This window comes from Balaenoptera borealis (genome assembly GCF_965194805.1).
Source record: "Balaenoptera borealis genome assembly, chromosome: 2".
NCBI lineage: Eukaryota > Metazoa > Chordata > Mammalia > Artiodactyla > Balaenopteridae > Balaenoptera > Balaenoptera borealis.
The window spans coordinates 156,213,634-156,231,350 of record NC_138867.1 but is presented as its reverse complement, the minus strand read 5'-3'; the positions used below and the strand labels follow the sequence as shown (position 1 = coordinate 156,231,350).

Here is a 17,717-nt window from a genome sequence, read left to right as displayed (position 1 = left end):
AAAACAAAAAAAAATCATGGGTTGGCATTATGAATTTGAAAGAATATTTAGTTGAAGTAACTGATACCCCTCCTGAATTCAAAGCAGTCTGCAGAGCTAGTCAAAACAAAGTGAAAGGTTGAGATAATTCTCCAAATCATTCAGGGTAAAAATACCTCTGAAGCATCCCAATAATTGAGATCAAAAGTTTTCCCTTGGCGTTCATCCTCTAGAGTTGCTTAGCTAAAAAGTGCCCTTGCGTTTTGCACACATAACAGCCATTTTGTCTTATAAACCTATTAGGTTCCGCGTCTCCATGCTGGATACTGAAAACTGTAGGAAAATGCAGTACATTTTACAATCCTTAAGAAAGTGGGTGTTGAGAACGTAGTGAGTTCCTATCACTTCCAAGGTGTGGTGCTGGGCAGCAGAAGAAACACAAAGCAGTCTAAGTAAGGACCTGCTGAGTCTAAAGTTTCATCTTTCAATGTCTTAACAGAATTTTTTAGTGCTGTTGTTTCCTTTTAATGTTGGTGTCCTATGTGTTAAAAAAAATTTTTTTTTTGAGCCGTGTACACTACATTGGTGGCAGGACTATGGATCACTTTCTTTTTCCCTTCACTCCTCTACCACATCTTAAACGTTATTATAACTTTTGCCTTAATTCAAAACATATTCATTTATTTTAAAAAAATCTTTAATTTTGACAAATGACCACATGACACAGTAAAAAGTGAAAGCCTCCACTCACTCCAGCATTCTTTTCTCAGTAGTAACCTGAGCAAATCATTTGGTTGCTGTCTATCCTTTCTATTTCTTGTCCTATGACAGAACGAGGCACACGTGTTTGTGTGTGGGATATGAGATATATATACGTGTGTGTGTGTGTGTATATATATATATATATCTTTGCAAGTAAATTGTTTTACTCAATAATGCATCGAGGACATCGTTCCAGGGACTGAACTCTGACCCCAGCAGTGAAAGCACCGAGGCCTAGCCACTGGACCGCCAGGGAATTCCCACCCCCATTCATTTTTTTTTTTCATTCGAAATTATTTAATTACAAGGCTGGATAACTGAAAAGGAATTTTCCATTAAAAACAGTTTCAGAGCTAGAAAGTATCAATAATATACTGGCTAACAGGTTATGACTCTAGGGCAGTGACATGATTAAACAGAAATGGCTTGAATCTTAAGGATGCATTAATCTAGATTCGATGTTGGCTCAGAAATCTATTCACAAGTGCAATTTCAAAATTAAAAAAAAAAATCTGTCTTGAGTTTTGTTTTCTTTCCGTGTCCATAAAATGAAGAGCTTTTCCTGATCACCAGTTTTTCATACAACAGACAAGTAAATCTCATGGCACTAGCCAGAAATGTTTACATCTTAGGAACTTCATAGCAAACTGGCCTCTTTCAATAGGCAGACAGTGACTCCTCATTTAAAATGAAGCTGTTCATCAATCGGTGACATTCATAGCTTCATTAGTATTCATCAACCTGCAGGATGCTGGTAAGATTGTCAGGTTTTAACCAAGTCATTTTACAGCAAACATTTTCCCATATGTTTTGGAACTTTTCTTTGCATCTGAAAAAAGAAGCTTAGCCTCTCCACATAACAGCTCTGTTACACCGAAAGCCATTGTTCCTAGCACCACAGAGCAGCTCCCAAGTCCCGACGTCCCACTCTCATTCTTTTGGATGGTTACTTTTCATTCCATTGTATGAATGGTTTTATTTTATGAGACCAATCTCTAAATGCTGGACAGACAGTTATCTCCAATTTTTCCTTCTTATAGCCACTGCTGTGATGAACACCCAGGTATATGTAGCTTTGGACACTTATGCTAGTATTCCTAAAATGCCTTTTTTAAAAATTGAGGTGAAATTCACATAACATATAATTAACTGTTTTAATATGTACAATTCAGTGGCATTTAGTGTATTCACCATGTTGTGCAACCACCAGATCTTAGTTTCAAAACTTTTTCATCACCCCAGAAAAACACCCCGAATTCCTCCCTTACCTTGTCCCCTAGGATTATTAATCTCTCTTCTGTCTCTATGGGTTTACCTTTTCTGGACACTTCATATAAATGGAATCATACAATATGTGGCCTTTTGTGCCTGGCTTCTTTCACTTAGCATAATGTTTGTGAGGCTCATCCAAGTTGTATGTATGTATGGGTACTTCCTTACTTCTTACGGCTGAATAATATTCCATTGTATGTATAGACCACAATTTGTTTATCCATTCATCCACTGAAGGACTAAAATTCCTTCTCGGAGGGCACAGTCAGGAAGAGCAAGGTGTTCAGAGAGCAGCAAAGGTGGCCCTGGGCACAGGCACTACTTTTGTTCTTCAAGAAGCAGCCTGGCCATTTTGCCGCATATCCTGGAGATCTTCGGTCCAAGAACTTTTTTTTTTTTTTTTAAAGATTGCTCTTTTTAAATAGGTTTTTGTTTGTTTGTTCTGTTTTTTTTTTTTAATTAATTAATTAATTAATTTATTTTTGGCTGTGTTGGGTCTTCGTTTCTGTGCAAGGGCTTTCTCTAGTTGCGGCAAGCGGGGGCCACTCTTCATCGCGGTGCGCGGGCCTCTCACTATCGCGGCCTCTCTTGTTGCGGAGCACAGGCTCCAGACGCGCAGGCTCAGCAGTTGTGGCTCACGGGCCCAGTTGCTCCGCGGCATGTGGGATCCTCCCAGACCAGGGCTTGAACCCGTGTCCCCTGCATTGGCAGGCAGATTCTCAACCACTGCGCCACCAGGGAAGCCCAAGAACTTTTGTTAGTTTTGTTTTTTTCTTTTACCTTTTAATCAAGAGTAGGATAAAAGACTCATCAGCCCTCAAGTGCCTCATAATATGGAGTTTCTCAAATTGGAGAGAAATTGAGAAAGTAACTGGCTTGGTCAGTTTTTATTACACATGCCTGGAAAAAATCAGCTCACGGTACAAAGGATTCCTGCTGCTCCTAAGACCTGGCCCTTGGGGGCTAGAAAAGATGGCAATAATAATAACCCTATACTTCAGCCAGGGTTGTGTGGGCTTGGTGGCAGGGAGGGGGATGACTTCCTACAAACAAAATGAATCTATCTAGGGTCAGTTTTTCTCCCAAACACTGCAAACAGAAGCTGTATTTGTCTTTCCTTTTCACTTCCTTATTCCTTGGTCTTTTAAATCTTTTAAAAAGGGCCTACTATGTGCCAGGCACCAAGGATCTAAAGAAGGTAAGAAATGACCCCTGCACTTGTGAGTTCATGTCACAGAAGGTAGATGGACACATAAAGAAAGAACGTTACCCCTTTGGGGCAAGCAGGACAGTGGAAGGATGGGAATGCACCAATCCATCCAGATGAGAATGGAAGCATCCAAATGCTTGTCTGAGTGCCTACTTGGCTTGACATCATGGACAAGGGTGCAAGTCAATAATGGGGTTGCTTGTTTTCTCTTCACGTCGGTACTGCCTTGCAGGAGACAATGCTCTGAGGTTTCCACAGACCTGGGTTCAAATTCTGCTCCACTCACTAGCTGCATAACCTCAAGCAAGGGCCTTACCCTTCCAAGGGCTTCCTGACCTGCAGAATGAGGACAGTGCTAGCTCTCGGCTGTGCAGATTAAAATAGATGTGTGTAAGCAAATGGCGCATAATAAGTACTCAGTGAATACGCATTCTTCCCCCAGTTCCATGTCGATCCATTGTCCCCATAGCTTCTGAGTTAACAGCAGTCCAGACTCTCAAAGTCCTGCTCTCATCTGGGACTGAAGACCAGTGGTGCCTCTGGAAATGTCTCAGGGGGGCCTCAGGCTGGCCGGTGTTCCTCTCCTACTTTGCAGAAACCTTGGTATCTTTCGAGTTAGAATTGGCAGTCTACATCTACGTCCCCAATTCCCCTTCCTTGGTGTGAGCTCTCTATTCAGCACCCAGCAAACCTCTTCTAGAGGCAGAGCCTCTCACCTCCAGCCCGTGCTCCCAGGAGCCCCAGAAGCTCCTGAGAACCACCCAAACTGGCCTCCCACAAAAGGTCGCACCACGGTCGTCCTCTCCTGATAAACTGAGCCCGAAGCTGTTAAGATCTCTTCTGTTAGAATTTTTCAACGGTGTCATAAATCTTTTATTAACATTTGGTATTATACTAATTAAAACTGTTCTCTGTATGTATTATTAATTTCCCTAGCACTTCTTGCTGGGGTGATGTTTTTAGCCAGCTAAGCAGAATGTAGCACAGTAAATAAGAAGAAACTCATTTCCAGACAATTAGCCTTGCAGAAAAATAAGTTGGTTAATGGAAGGCATGATGATTACAAATTTTACCTAAATAAACAGGGTATCTTAATGGTAACTCTTCAAGCTAAGTAAACAGATTGGGGTGGTAATGTCCTAAGCAATACTTAAATGTAACTGTTTAATAAATTGGTAAATTACTCATTTCATCTTAGAACAAAATGGTAATACTGTAGTAATAACCTAGTATATATTCCGTAAATATGAAGCATTATCACTTTAGCTCTGTAGAAATCACCACAGTGATATGTCAGCATTGATCTAAAACTGCAGCATTTTATCTCAAGTTTATTACCCATTTTTGAGAATCGCTGAGATTTTCAGAGCATAATGGCAATAAAAGAAGAATTTAAAAAGCGCTTTAATGTGCATAAGTTAATCAGAGGTATCCTCGGGGGGAAAAGGAAATTTGGTAAAACATGAATTATAAGCATCATTTAAACTTACTTTGGACACTAGAGATAATAAATGGCACCATAATTTAGAAATAGCTTTTAACATCAATGACGGTAAGTACCACTTTACTGTTCATAAGAATTGCAGAGCAATGGTGCTGAGGCCAATTTTATTAGCCATTTTTTTCTTTATAAAAGCAATCCAGCCCTTTCCACAACTGAGGAGACAGGAACAAGAGTTACGTGCTAATATGCAAAATGCATTTAAGTTTTTTGAAATAGAGAATAATAAATTGTGCCAAAAGATAGAGTCTGGAGACAAATGAATGATCATTTAAAAAGAATAAGGTGCTCTCAGAGTTTACATATTTGGGGAAACTTGATAAAAAAAAAAAAAAAGCCAACAAATTGTTCATACATTTTCTCATTTGCCAGAGTGTGCGGGTGTGCTTTCAAATCCGAGAGATGAAGCCATAAATCCCAGCGATTGGAAGATGCCGCAACAGAAATATACTTTTGTAAATTGTCGCCATTGACAAATCATTTTTAAACTATACAGAGTGCAGGTTCAGTCTTCTCTTCAGGGTGCCCAAGCAACCCGCCTGCAGAGAAGCCTCAGACCCTGACCTCTACTGACCAAGCACAGCCCGACAGGGTAGCGTGGCTGGCAGCTGCAGAGCTCAAGCCGAGCAGCCCAAGCTGTAGGTCGGACAGTCGCCAGGACTCACTGAACCACCTACTAAGCGCCCAGCGCGCTGAGCATCATGGGGCCCAGCAGAAGCTTGTCTACTGCAGCGCATGGCCAGGCTGGCAAAACCTGGCTTCTGTCGGGGAACAAACCCAAGACGTCACCCCACACCCTGCCCTTCAGGATTCAGTAGCTCCAGGTTCAAGGTCTTCTGCTTTTCATCTGATGGATTTGAGGACAAACAGAACAATCCACCTTACTTCATCTTCAAGTCTCAGATGCAACTGAGTAACACAGATGCCCACCCTCTCCTGCTTTGGAACATGAATGTATAACAGGCGTGAGGTCTTCATCAAAAGCAGCTCCTTCTGGAGGTAGGTGGGGACGGACTCCAGTAGTGCAGCCGGGAGGGAGGCAAGCAGAGGAGATATTTCCTGGACTCTCTCTGAGGGAGGGAGGCCAGGCTCTTTCCTGCATGCTTGCAGGCAGAGAGCAGGCTTGCAGGCCTTCTGACCATCTCAACCCTGGTTTATCTCTTTGTGTTCATCTTACCTGCAGACACATCATTGTCCTCTCACTAAATATCACTGATGTTCCCTCCCTCAGAGAGACCAGGAGATATCAAGTTTGCCTGGCCTCCTCATGGGAGAAGTCACATTTTGTGTGCGAACTCACCGCCCATAAGCATGTCTGCCCCGTCTCTGCAGAGCTACCCCAACCTTGGTTGAAGAGCTCAGCTTTGGAAGCAGATTGGAGTACCCTGGGCTGGTAGATGGAGAACTGTTGTCTGCAGACATCTATGTAAACTTGGGCAAATTACACTTTAAAGTTGCCGAGGCTTAGTGTTTTCTTTCAAAACTGTTTTATGGGCTTCCCTGGTGGTGCAGTGGTTAAGAATCCGCCTGCCAGTGCAGGGGACATGGGTTCGAGCCCTGGTCCGGGAAGATCCCACATGCCACGGAGCAACTAAGCCCGTGTGCCACAAGTACAGAGCCTGTGCTCTAGAGCCCACGAGCCATAACTACTGAACCCGCGTGCCACAACTACTGAAGCCCGCGCGCCTAGAGCCCGTGCTCTGCAATAAGAGAAGCCACTGCCTACGCACCTCAATGAAGAGTAGCCCCTGTTCACTGCAACTAGAGAAAGCCCGCGCGCAGCAACGAAGACCCAACGCAGCCAAAAATAAATAAATTAAATAAATAAATTTTTTAAAAATTAAAAAAAAAACTGTTTTATAAGATTAAGAGGACTGAGCGAGAAAATATACATAATGTCCCAAGTACACTGCTCAGCTCATATTAGGTTTTCCCCTCTCTGGAGTCAGAACATCTAGATTCCAATTCATACCCTGTGTTGCTATGTTATTTAAAGTCCCCAAACCTCAAATTTCTCATCTTCAGAATGAGATTTACTTCCTAGGATTGTTTTAAGGGTTAAATGCGATCACTTGGGTAAAACACCTGGTCCACTGTCACTGTCTAGCCCACAGCAGATGTTCTAGAAATGCTACTTAGTATTATTTTTATTTAATAAACAGGTACTTAGCAGTTGCAGTGTGCCACACATCAGCAACCAAAGTAAATGGAAGCCCCAGAAGGCAACAGAACACCTGGTTCCACTGACTTAGAATAATCTAGATTTTCCACACCTAGTCAACAACCATTTCGAGAAGATTCTCTTCGGCGGAGACAGTGCAGACTGAGGTAAATCAGGACTCTAAACTCTGACATAACTGGGTTTGAATTTCTGCTCTACCACTTAATGTCTGACTGTGAGCAAGTTACTCATCTTCTCTGGGTTTGCTTCCTTCTCTCTATGAGGAGAACCAGAACAATTTATCTTATGAAAATTAATCTACCACTAATAAGAGCAGTAAATGTATCATAGTACTTATCGTGCATCAGGCTCCTGGTGAAGTGCACAAAGGATTATGTCATTTAATCCTCGGACAACCCTGTGAGGAAGATCTATCCTTACAGAGTACAGATGAGGACCCAAAGGCTCAGAGAGGCAATGTGACTTTTCCAAGGCCACACAGCTGGTGAGTGGTGAAGTTGGATTTTAACCCAGGCCTCTTTACACTCCATACATGTTGCAGGAATTTTGGCCTGGAGGCAAGCAGCATTTAAGTACCATCTTCCTGCCCTGAGCTGAAAATCCTAAGGGTCTGGAGGCTGAGGGCTACACCATGACTCATCAGTACCCACAGGGGCTCACTAGAGCCTGTTCGTTAGCTTGGGCTTGGGCAGAGGGCAGTAGAAGACCCCTGAATCCCTTAGATAGAGCGCAAGGCCAAGCACCTTCCAACCACCTGCAGGGGTCTCAGAAGAGAAATAACAGGGGACAGTAATGGTAGCAGCAGCAACAACAATAATGTTGTAGATACAACCCAAGATGTTCTGGTTTGTGTCCGAAGTTGCTGGGGATGATAATCTCCAAACCATTCAGAATTCCCTCTGGCAGTCACACAAAGAGACTGGCTTTAATAACAAGTAGGTTTGAGGAGCCTCAATGGGTAAAATCCCATGAGGCAGAGTCAGTGCACTTGGGTTGAAGTCCTGGCCTTTAAAGCCAGATGGCCTTGGGGATATTGTGTCATGTCTCAGAGCCTCAGTTTCCTCATCTGTAAAATGGGGATTGCAATAGTACCTATCTCCGAGAGAGCCATTGTGAGGATTACATAAGATTGTGCAGATGCTCTCGACACATGGTAACTGCTTTGTGGCCAGAGCCTGGGCTCTGGGCTCCAGATCCACTGGGAGCTGGGGTCTGGGTGCACAGGCCCATCCCTGCCCATAGCGGCTCCTCCAACAAACGAACTTGAAACTGCAGGTGATAATAAGCAGGACCCCCTCCCAGGGCCCTCTCCCTCTGATTTCTCGGGGTTGAGTTTCCTCTCTGCTCTCCGCAACCCCCTCCTCCTTAGTCCCACTACTTCCGAAGAACAAAAGTGTCCCAGCTGTGGCGGCCCAGACAGCAGATGCGAGTGCGTGCTGTTTAGCATACTGGCTATTCACTGGCGCCCCTCTGAGCCCAGCACCACCTTCTCTAGCCCCAGGGTCTCAGCGGGGCTTGCCCACTATTACCCCCGAGGGCAGACCTTCCTGAGAGGGCTGGTCTTTTCCTTGAGCACTGCTCCGCATCACTCCTGCTGGCTGAGTTTCTGCTGGCTGGTCTACACTGGCAGGAGGGAGTGGATTTTTCCTGGATGGGGGATGAAGCGGCAAAGGTTGTGCTGCCGACCCAGGTTGCAAGCTTTTGAGAGTTTCAGTGCGTCCCAGATAAATCCATCCATCAATAGGGCTTGATAGCAAAGCCAGTACATTCCAGGGAGCGGGCCACCACGGGAGCTGCGCGGGGTCTGGAGGCTTTTAAAGCCAGTCTAAGACTCTGCTCCATTTGAAGATTTGGTTTCTTTAAAATCAGGGGAGTCTGGGTCAGCACAAATTTCTCTAATGACCCCGCGGCCGGTGGAGCTTTTGCAGTCTTTGATCTGTGGTTGGGTGGGGACACACAGGGAGCCCAGCCGGCAGACTGGGAGTTTGAGTCGGAGCTCAGTTAAGGCGCGGGTTGAACCTGTGCAGGTCAGCTGCCTTTTCTGCTCCCCAGTTTCCTTATTTAGAATGGGAACACGAGACTCTTTTGGGGATTCAGGGGGATGGTGGACGGTATGAAAACCTCTGAACAAATATTCTGTTCAAATATGGTTTTTCTTCTTCCTCTCCACACCAGTTGGGAGCATATTAAAAGGGTTTAATAAGTAACTCATTAATTGGCAGCCAGTCTGACACAAGAACAACTTTGTCCAGTCATTTCAACTCAAGTGAGAGGCAGATATGGCTACGGATCTCAGGGTAACACCAGGATACTGCAACCTCTAACCAGATCAACCCAGGCCCAGTTTCCCAGATTACTTCTCCACCAACTCTCCACCTTCAGTGACTGCAGGAGAATTGACCTCAGTGGGGTCCTGCCCCATTCCTGCTCTTTCGTCCAAAATAGCAACAACTCTGAATAAACCCCTACGCAGTTAGGTGTTTAATTAGATTCCTCATCCATTAGTATATTTTTAAATGCTTCTATTCTCATAATAAATTGAAGATCAGCTGTACCATAAGCCATGGTTTTTTTTCATTTTCCCTGGAAGACTCCTTAATGACTATGTAGCCCTAATTTTACAGATGCAGAAACCAAAGCCACGTTCGCAGGGCCACACAGCAAGGGAGTGACAAAACTGAGCAGAGAAATCCGTGCCACCACCGGCTGGGTGGCACGAGGGAAGGCACGGATCACTGTGGCAATTCCAGGAGGATTTTGCGAGTGTCTGAACCAAGAAAGTGCGCTACTGAGTCTGGACTTCGCTGAGAGAAACCGCTCATAACCGGGTAGGTGCTTGGAAACGTGGGGGGCCTCGGCGCCGCGAGCCGGAAGATTTCGTAAAAGGAAAGTCGCCTTCGGTGTTGCGAAACCCTCGCTCTCCAGAACGCGGGCCCCTGCACCACGCCGGCCCTTCTCTGGCCTTGTTCTGCTTGCGTTTGCGCTGAGGCTGAGACTGGGATTTTGGCGAAGGTCCCCTTCAGCGCTCTCGCAACCTAGGCCCGGTCCTTGGCCTGGAGGTCTCGGCGGGCAGTCCGAGGCCACATCCCGAGGTCCCTAACCGGAGCGCCTAGCTGCGCGGCGAACAGATGCGCACCGCCTGCTGCAGCCCAGGGCCGGCCGCTGAAACGGCGCAGTTGGTGGCCGGACCCTCCTGGGCCAGGCTGCGCGTCCTTAGGCCTCAAGTCCGAGAGAAGGGCCGCAGGCCCCAACTGCTCGAGGAACTGCCGAGGCAGGCGGGCGGGCGGGCGGAGGTTGCCCGGCCCAAGGGTGCAGTGTGGACTCCGGTCTTACCGATGAGCTGGGGCGACCTCAGCTCGTCTCCCAGCTCCTGCACCGACGGCAAACGCTCGCAAGCCTGGGAGGCGATAGGCGCTGGCGCCCTTGGAACTCAGAGCCCGAGTCCACCACGCAAGCCGGAGCAGGAAGGCCCTTCTGCCTCACTGTGACCGCTGGGCCTGGTGTCAGGGTGTCTGCAGGTGTCCCCTAGGCCGCCTTCCTATCCTTCGCTAAGCAAAGTCCTCCCAAGTATTAGAGCGCTCTGTTTGGGGGTGGGGAGGGAGCGCCAGTCCGCCGGCGATGCGCGACCCAGAACTAATTTCTGACTTCTTTGAGCCTTAGTTTTGTCAACTGCAAAATGGGGAGGGGCATCCAACCCTCGCAGAGACGTGGTGCGGGTCATCGTCAACCACACACTGCGTGCACAGCTCGCGGTCCGCGGCCGGCGTTGTACAGGGAGCTGCTGAAGGGGAATCACTCCCTCTTTCGGGAAGCGAGCGGCCAGCCCCAGAGTTCCTGTCTCTCTCTCCCTCCTCCCTCCCCGGGTCTGACCCGCCCGGGTCCCCACTGCATCGCCCAACCCCAGACGCCACCGGCTGCGGTCAGGCCTAACTCCGCGTGCCTGGGCGGGGCAGCCTCGCCCCTCTTTGCGGAAGCCTGGGGCCCAACCCCCGCCTCCACCCTGCCCGCGGGTGGATCCCAGCAACCGGCGCTCGGGGAGAGCTCCCGCGACCAGTCCGCCTGGGTCGCGAAGCTGCCTCTTGCCTCCTTGTCCGGCATCTGTAAAATGGGTGCAGCTTCAGAGACCCTCCAAACGAGACTACGGAAGGCCGCGGGGAAGGGCGACGAGGCGAAGTCTCCAGCCCTTGCCCAAGGCCGGCTGCTTCTTGTCCTCACTTCCCTCCGGGGACGTTGGCCGGGCTGAACATCCACACTCACCCGCCTGCCTCCAGAGCCTCAGGCGCTTCCTCCGGCCGAGGTGGGGCCTCATGTTGGGAGACGATCCAGAAGGAGGCGCCCATGTGGGCCTCCCAGCCTACTCGATTCCCGTTCTCCTAAACTCAGCTTCAGGGGCGCGTGCCTGGTCCGGGTATTTCCGCGCCGCGACTGTGCCTCACCGTCCTCCTGGTGTGGGGACTGGGAGCTGTGCCCCTTAGCGGGGCGTCCTCGGGCTCTCATCCGGCGCAGCCGCAGTGGAAACGGCGGCGACCTCCTGGCTTTGCACAGCGGGAGGAGGGCGGTAGGCGCTAAAAGCCCTGGCTTGGCTCAGCAATTCCTCCCACCTGTTGGGGGCGTCCTCACTGCCCTGGGTGCGCGTGGTTGGGAGACAGTCGCCACCCGGCCACACACAAGTGGGCTGAGCCCCCCTAACTTGAAGAGACCCCTAGCCGTTCTCTGGCTGGGCAAGGCTTCGCTGGGACAAAGCGCTCAGGGAGAGCAAACGCCCGCGGAGTCACTGGTTGGGGAAAAACTGCCCCCTCCTCCCTCGGGCCGCAGCGGCACTGGGTCCCTGTCCCGGGCCTGCCTGAAAGCCCACCCCGGCGGGCCTCTCGTTCAGAGACCTTTGCGCAAAGTCAGGCACCAGAGAGGGAAAAAGATGTGTGTGCATTCCCCAAAAAGGCCCGAGAATCGAGGGTCCCTCTGGTAGAACAACAAACATAATTTAGAAAAAAACAAAAACCACTAAGCCCTGTTATGGAGGAATAGAATAAAAGTGAGGGAAAATAGAAAGCGATGCCAGTGCCCGAGGGATGGGCTGCTTGTTCAGCAAAGGCAAAGAAGATCGCTCTGGTTTTTAGATATTCAAGTCCCCAGCCGAAGGGCCAACCTTTCCCATCCTGATGACGGCGTTTACTACGATTTTTTTTTTTTTAGCGGAGAAAATAGAAGCATTTCAGGAAAACACCCAAGGAAGAGACCTGAAGCTCTGAGTCACCCTAGTTCTTCGCTGGGGTGTCTGTGAGTCCCCAGGGCTTGGAGGTGGGGATGAGGGCAGAAACGCTGCAGCTCCAGCTCTTTCTTAGACTCCCTCCCCTTCCTAGAGGCCTGCCAGTGCAGACAATTCCGCTGCCCGCCTGCAACGAAGGCGTCCAAATACCCGAGCCCGCAGGGTGCCGCGAGGCCCCGAGGGAGGCAGGGCGATGAGGCTGGCGGGGCTGCTACAGGGCCTCTGGGATCGCACCCAGAAGGGTTTAGCCTTAAGGAGCACCGGGGAGCTCGGCCTGGAGGAGGGAAGGAGAGAGACAGAGACCGGGACGGAGAGAGGCAGAGGCAAAGAGATTTTGGAAGACAAGAAGGGGAAAACAAGGACAAAAAGAGAGGAGGGAAATAAGGAGAGAGGACGCGAGAGTCGGAAATGGGAGAAAGGATAGGACAAAGAAAGATGAAAAACTGAAAGCAATAGAGAACGAACTATACAGAGGAACATAAAACTGGAAAGAAAAGTTAAAAAGATATAGTAACAGAGACCAAGAGTACCAAATAGAGGAGGAAACTGAATATTGTGGAGAAAGAAATGGAGAGGCCAGAAAATAAGAAAAGTTTTTAAAAGACTGAAAGGGAGAATGATAAAAGGAAAAAAAATCAACGAGCAAGATGAAATGTTCACAGACGCTGCGAGTGTGTGTTTGTCGTTGTCATAAGGGGCCACCTGCTCCAGATCTCGTGATCCCGAAACTTCTAGCTTTTGAGCCGAGGTAAAGCGGGTGTACTGGGCCACGCCGCTTTCACACCTGGGCTTGGGGTACTGGGCGTTCCGGGCGCCCCGCCCCCTCCTGTCTAGTGACGCCACCACGGCGGCAGTGAAGTCACATGACATCACGCTCCACCTGCGGTCCCACGCAACCCAGAAGGGCGAGGGTGTCCCGGGGTTGTGCGCTACACTTGCTCCCCAGACGCCGACCGTTTGGAGAGCCAGGAAGCGCGCCTGCTCTGCGTGCACAGCCCGCGCGCGCGCAGTGCGCCCAGACCCTCTCAAACCGGTCGGAGGGGCCCGCCCAGGGCCTCTCTAGAGAAAGAGAGAGGACAGTGGGTTGTGGGCTGTGGGAGGGAGGAGGCGTGGGCTTCGCGTCCCAGGAAGTTCGAGGTCACCGTGCCTCCCACCCCTTAGGTGGGTTTGACTTGGGACGGCCTAAGTACCCGTCCAGGCGGGGCCTTTCACTTCCCAGCTCTGCATGGCACTGCTCTGCGACCTCTGAGCCTAGAGTGCCCTTCCCACGTCCACCCCATCCCGCGGGCACCCGGACTGCGGGCGGCCGGCACGCACTGACCTGCACCGCGGATCCTCCGCGGGGCCCCGAGCCGGGGTTCGAGCTGAGGCGAATACCGACGAGGCTCGGAGAAGTGGACGCGCGCCCGCACACCGCCGCTCGGCCTCTACCGCCGCAGGGGTGGGGCGCAGGGTCGGGGGTCGCCGAGCATTATTGGAACGAAAACGAAATAAAAGCGGCGTTAAGTGAAATAGCTAACTTTTTTATTAAATAAAACGACTTAAATAAAAGGAACGGAAAAGGAGAAGGGTGGACCCAGCCTCAACGCAGGGTGCCCCAGCCCCTGGCGCTTCCCCCAGTCGCCTGATCGGCCGCCCCTCCTCCAGTGGCCCCCGCGGGGGAAGCAGGTGGCCGGTTTCTAAAGAAAAAAGCCAAAACTTTTATTATTTACACGTTTGGGCAAAAGTACAAAGTATAATACAGGCGCCCGGCCCGGGGGCTGCGGGCGAGGGGCGGAGAAACGTAAGGCGCTTTCTTTGTCAGGCCCGGGCCTGCGGCGGGACTGGGCGCGGGGCGGGGGCTCGGATTGTGCAGTCGCGCGGAGCCCGGGCCCAGCCCCCCCTGCGCAGGCGGCGGGGATGCGGCCGCGCCCCGGGGCCTACTTGAGCTTGGCTGGCCCTTCCCGTCTCGGCCTCTATTCCCCCCCAGCCCGGCTGGGGGGCCTGGGCGCCCCGCCGGGTCGGGGCGGCGATACTTGGTGACGGTGCGCGCTGGCGGCTCACACCAGAGAGGTGACGGCGGGGACCTTGGAGCTATCCTCCTCCCAGGGCTGCAGATTCTGCAGAGCAAAGAGCGAAGAGTTGTGCAGACAGAGCGGGTCGGGCTGGATAGAGTCGTTGAGGCTCTTTTGGAAGGCGTCGTGTTGCAGCTGCAGCATGAGCCGACTCGCCTGCTGCCGCTCCGCCTCCCGCTCCTCCGCCGTCTGCCGCCTGCACCGGGGGAGGGAGAGGGACAGCACCGTCAGGCACCCGGCACCGCGGGGCCGCCGGCGGGGCCCCCACCCGCCCGGGAGCCAAGGCCAGCCGGGAGCCTTGAGGCGCAGAGTCAGTCTGCCTCCCCGCCGGCGTTGTGCGCCGGGGACCCGCGGGTCCGGGGAGTGGGTTGGGATCGTTTGTTTTTGTTGTGCGCGGGGAGATCGCCGGGAGGAAACTCCGCCCGCCGCCCACTTGCACACCCGGGTATTGTGGCTTCGCCAACAACAAAGATTGTTTCTTTGCGGGGTAACAAGGGCAGGGCGTGTGTGTAACTGACTAGGCCCTACAGGCAGCCGGGTCACTGGGGTCCGCGGGTGGGCGGGCAGGCTCTGCACCTCGCGGTGTCCCCGGGTCCGGTCAGCCTCATCCGGTTCTCCCAGGCTCTGTCTCAAACCCCTCTTGCAGGACGCGATCGCTTCGCCGTTCACGGGTTGGATCGAAAGAGCGATCGGATAAAAACAGGGCTGGAGTCGGGAAGGGGAGCTAGAGCGGGAACCCGGAGCCCCGCGCGGATTGTCGGGAATCGGAAAGGCAGGGGGCAAGCGGGAGGGTTTAGCGGAGCGCGAGAGGCCCGGGATGGGGTGGGGTGTTGGGGGGGGGGCAGGTGAGAGGAAACCGAGCGAGCGCAGGAGACCGAATAAAACACCGAGAGAGTTGGAGAGGCTCAAGAAAGCGACACAGGGATGGGAATGGAGGAGAATTCCAGACGCGGGTGAGGACGGGCGCGCGGGAGGGCGAGCTGGGAGATAAAACCTGGGAAGGAGGGGGGAGGTGCAGCCCTAGGAGGGCGAGTAGGGGGTAGCGCAGGGTGGGGAGAACGCGAGGCTCCGGCACGGGGTGGGCGAAGGGCCGGTGCAAGGTAGGCCGGGCCGGGCCTCTCTCACCGCCACTTGGTCCTCCGGTTTTGGAACCAGGTCTTGACCTGCGCATCCGTCATTTTGAGGGACTTAGCGAGCGCCGCCCTCTCGGCCGAGGCCAGATACTTCTGGCGGTGGAAGCGCTTTTCCAGCTCGCAGATCTGCACCCGAGAAAAGGACGTGCGCGGCTTCTTACGCTTGGGCGGCGTCCTGTTCTGGTAAGGGTGGCCGATGCGCCGGGTCACGGTGAAGGGCGTGAGCGCCGCCGCCGCTGCGGAGACACACGAGGCCCCCTGAAGCCCGGCCCAGCTCGACTGCCGTTCAGGCACCATGCGGACCCGGTGCCGCCCGGTGGGGCGCAGAGTACTACGCTATTTCGTTGGTCCCGAGGGTCCCCAGCGGCACCAAGCCGGTTGGGAGATGCCCCCCTCTTCCCCCGGGCACAGGCTTATTTCCCCCAAACTCTCTGATTTTTCTCCCCTCTATGGTTGCCCGGGGCCCTGGGCGCTGAGGCCTCCACCGCACTTGGGCCTCCGGAACCGTTTCCCCGAGTGAAGCACGTAGGGCGCGGCGCCTCTGGCCCCGGGAGGGCCGAGGCCCGGCGCCTGTTTGGACACCCTGCTCACCTGTGAAACGGTCTTTTACGAAGCGGCGGCTGCTCTCCATCCAGGGGAAATTGAGGCCGCCCAGGCTGGAGACCGTGGGCACGGAGGGCATGGCAGGCAGCGCGCTAGGCAGAGGCGGCGGCACGGCCCCAGGCAGCGGCCTGTGCGCTGGCACTCGGATCACGCCGGCGGGCGCCAGGCTCAGGTTGACACTGTAAGATCCCGCGTCCTCGAAGGGCGCGCCGAGGCCAGCAAAGGAGGTGGGCAGAGACGGGTATGTGGCGCCCGGACGGCCCCCGGGGGGCCCTCCCAGGTAGTTGGCGCCGTCGGGGCCCCGCGGGGCTGGTGCGCTGTCCTGGTCCGGGCTGTTGAGGATCTGGTCGATGCCGAAGCTGATGGGCTCGTGCGGGTGCGGGGTCTGCGCGCTGGCGGGCGCCTCCATCCTGGGCGGGCGGAAGGGCTGGGCTGGGCTGGGCGGGGAGGCGGCTGGGTCCCCGTTACGGCGCGGCCATGGAGCGCCCGGCGCCTCTCGTCGCACTGAAACTTTGCCAAGAGTGCGCGGGCCCGACAGGCTCTGTGTCATCTTTCTTGAACCGAACCTGGAGTTTCCGCTGCTAATTCCTCTCCCGCCGCAGCCATTGGCTGCGATCAACAAGCCTCTCTCCTCCCATTGGCTCCTGGCTTTCAATAAAGGCCTAATTCATGGAAATAGGAGCTTAGGGACTGTTCCAAGGTGACATCATTTTAACAAACGAACAATAGGTCAAATTTATTAGCCGGGATAATGGGCGGCGGATATTAGCGCCCGAACCACAGCCTCCCAAACCCGAAATCTAACGAAGCTGCAATTAGGAGACGTTCCCCGCTCCTCCCGGCTGGGGCCGCTTCCCGGCCGCCGCGCGGGGCGGGCAGGGCGTTCCGCTGGTGAAATTGTCGTTTGCTGAGGGGGGTTTCGTTTTCTTCCAAAATTTTTTTTTTCATCTGAGCAAAAACCAAACCATATGAATCCTTTCAATTACAATGGAGTTGCAACTCCGGAACGACCCTGCGGAATCTGCGGCAGCGTCCTGGACACCCCACCGCCTCGGGAGCAACGAAAGGGGCGCACCGTGGGGCGCAAGCTGTGCGCTGCCTGCGCGCGGGGTGAGGACAGCACCGGAGCATGCCCCGCGCTCCCGAGGACACCGACCCGCGTGGGGAGAATTCGCCCCCGCCCGGGCTTCGGCCGCGGCGTCGCGGCCACTTTAGAGACGCTCCCTGGCACCCACCCGGCAAGCGGACCGAGGCGAGACTCTCAGGTGCCCACGCGTGCCAGGCCCAGCTGAACGGGACCCGGGGTCGCACGGTGGGGAGCGAGATCCGGTCCCTCGAAATTCGTTGCAGGATGGACGGGACTGTGGACCCGCGGGGAGACCTGCCCGTGGCGCGGCAGGTGTCGAGACCTGGGGTTCCCGAGGGGCAAGGGCGGAGGAGGCTCATATTTAGAGCAAATAGCGGGATTTCTTTGGGTAACCCTGGGCGCTGAGACCACTCCTTGCTTTGCCCGCGCCCTCGGAGGCTGTGCAGGCGGGCCAAGGGGCACCGGTGACAGGACGGCGTGCAGGGCGGTCAACCCACCTTCCCCCCGCCTCCAGTCTCAGCTGTCTCCCCAGGGGAGGTTTACAGAATCGTTCTCTACCTGCTAATTCTAAAATCGTTAGGTGCAAAGGATAAAGGACTGCTGACCCCTTGGCAGGGCCTCCCTTGCGCTCCTCGTCTTGCCAACGTGGTGAGAGCTGGAATGCTCCA

At 53.0% G+C, this 17,717-nt stretch overlaps 1 protein-coding gene and 1 long non-coding RNA gene across 2 annotated transcripts in view; one reads left to right on the top strand and one right to left on the bottom strand.

Moving 5' to 3' along the window:
- LOC309623745 overlaps nt 1–8,245 on the top strand; it is a 46,110-nt gene extending 37,865 nt beyond the window's left edge. Inside the window, exons 2-3 of the long non-coding RNA XR_014241519.1 lie at nt 5,097–5,723; nt 6,887–8,245. This is a non-coding gene — a long non-coding RNA (uncharacterized lncRNA). The remainder of the gene's footprint in view (nt 1–5,096; nt 5,724–6,886) is intronic.
- A 1,956-nt stretch (nt 8,246–10,201) lies between these two features.
- Nucleotides 10,202–17,227, bottom strand: TLX3 (T cell leukemia homeobox 3). The gene is made up of 3 exons (XM_082380877.1): nt 15,951–17,227; nt 15,352–15,595; nt 10,202–14,422 (listed from the first exon to the last, which is right to left on the bottom strand). The coding sequence occupies exons 1-3, from the start codon at nt 16,510–16,512 to the stop codon at nt 14,212–14,214; spliced, it is 1,017 nt and encodes a 338-aa protein (XP_082237003.1). The 5' UTR covers nt 16,513–17,227; the 3' UTR covers nt 10,202–14,211.
- Between the last annotated feature and the right edge of the window lie 490 nt (nt 17,228–17,717).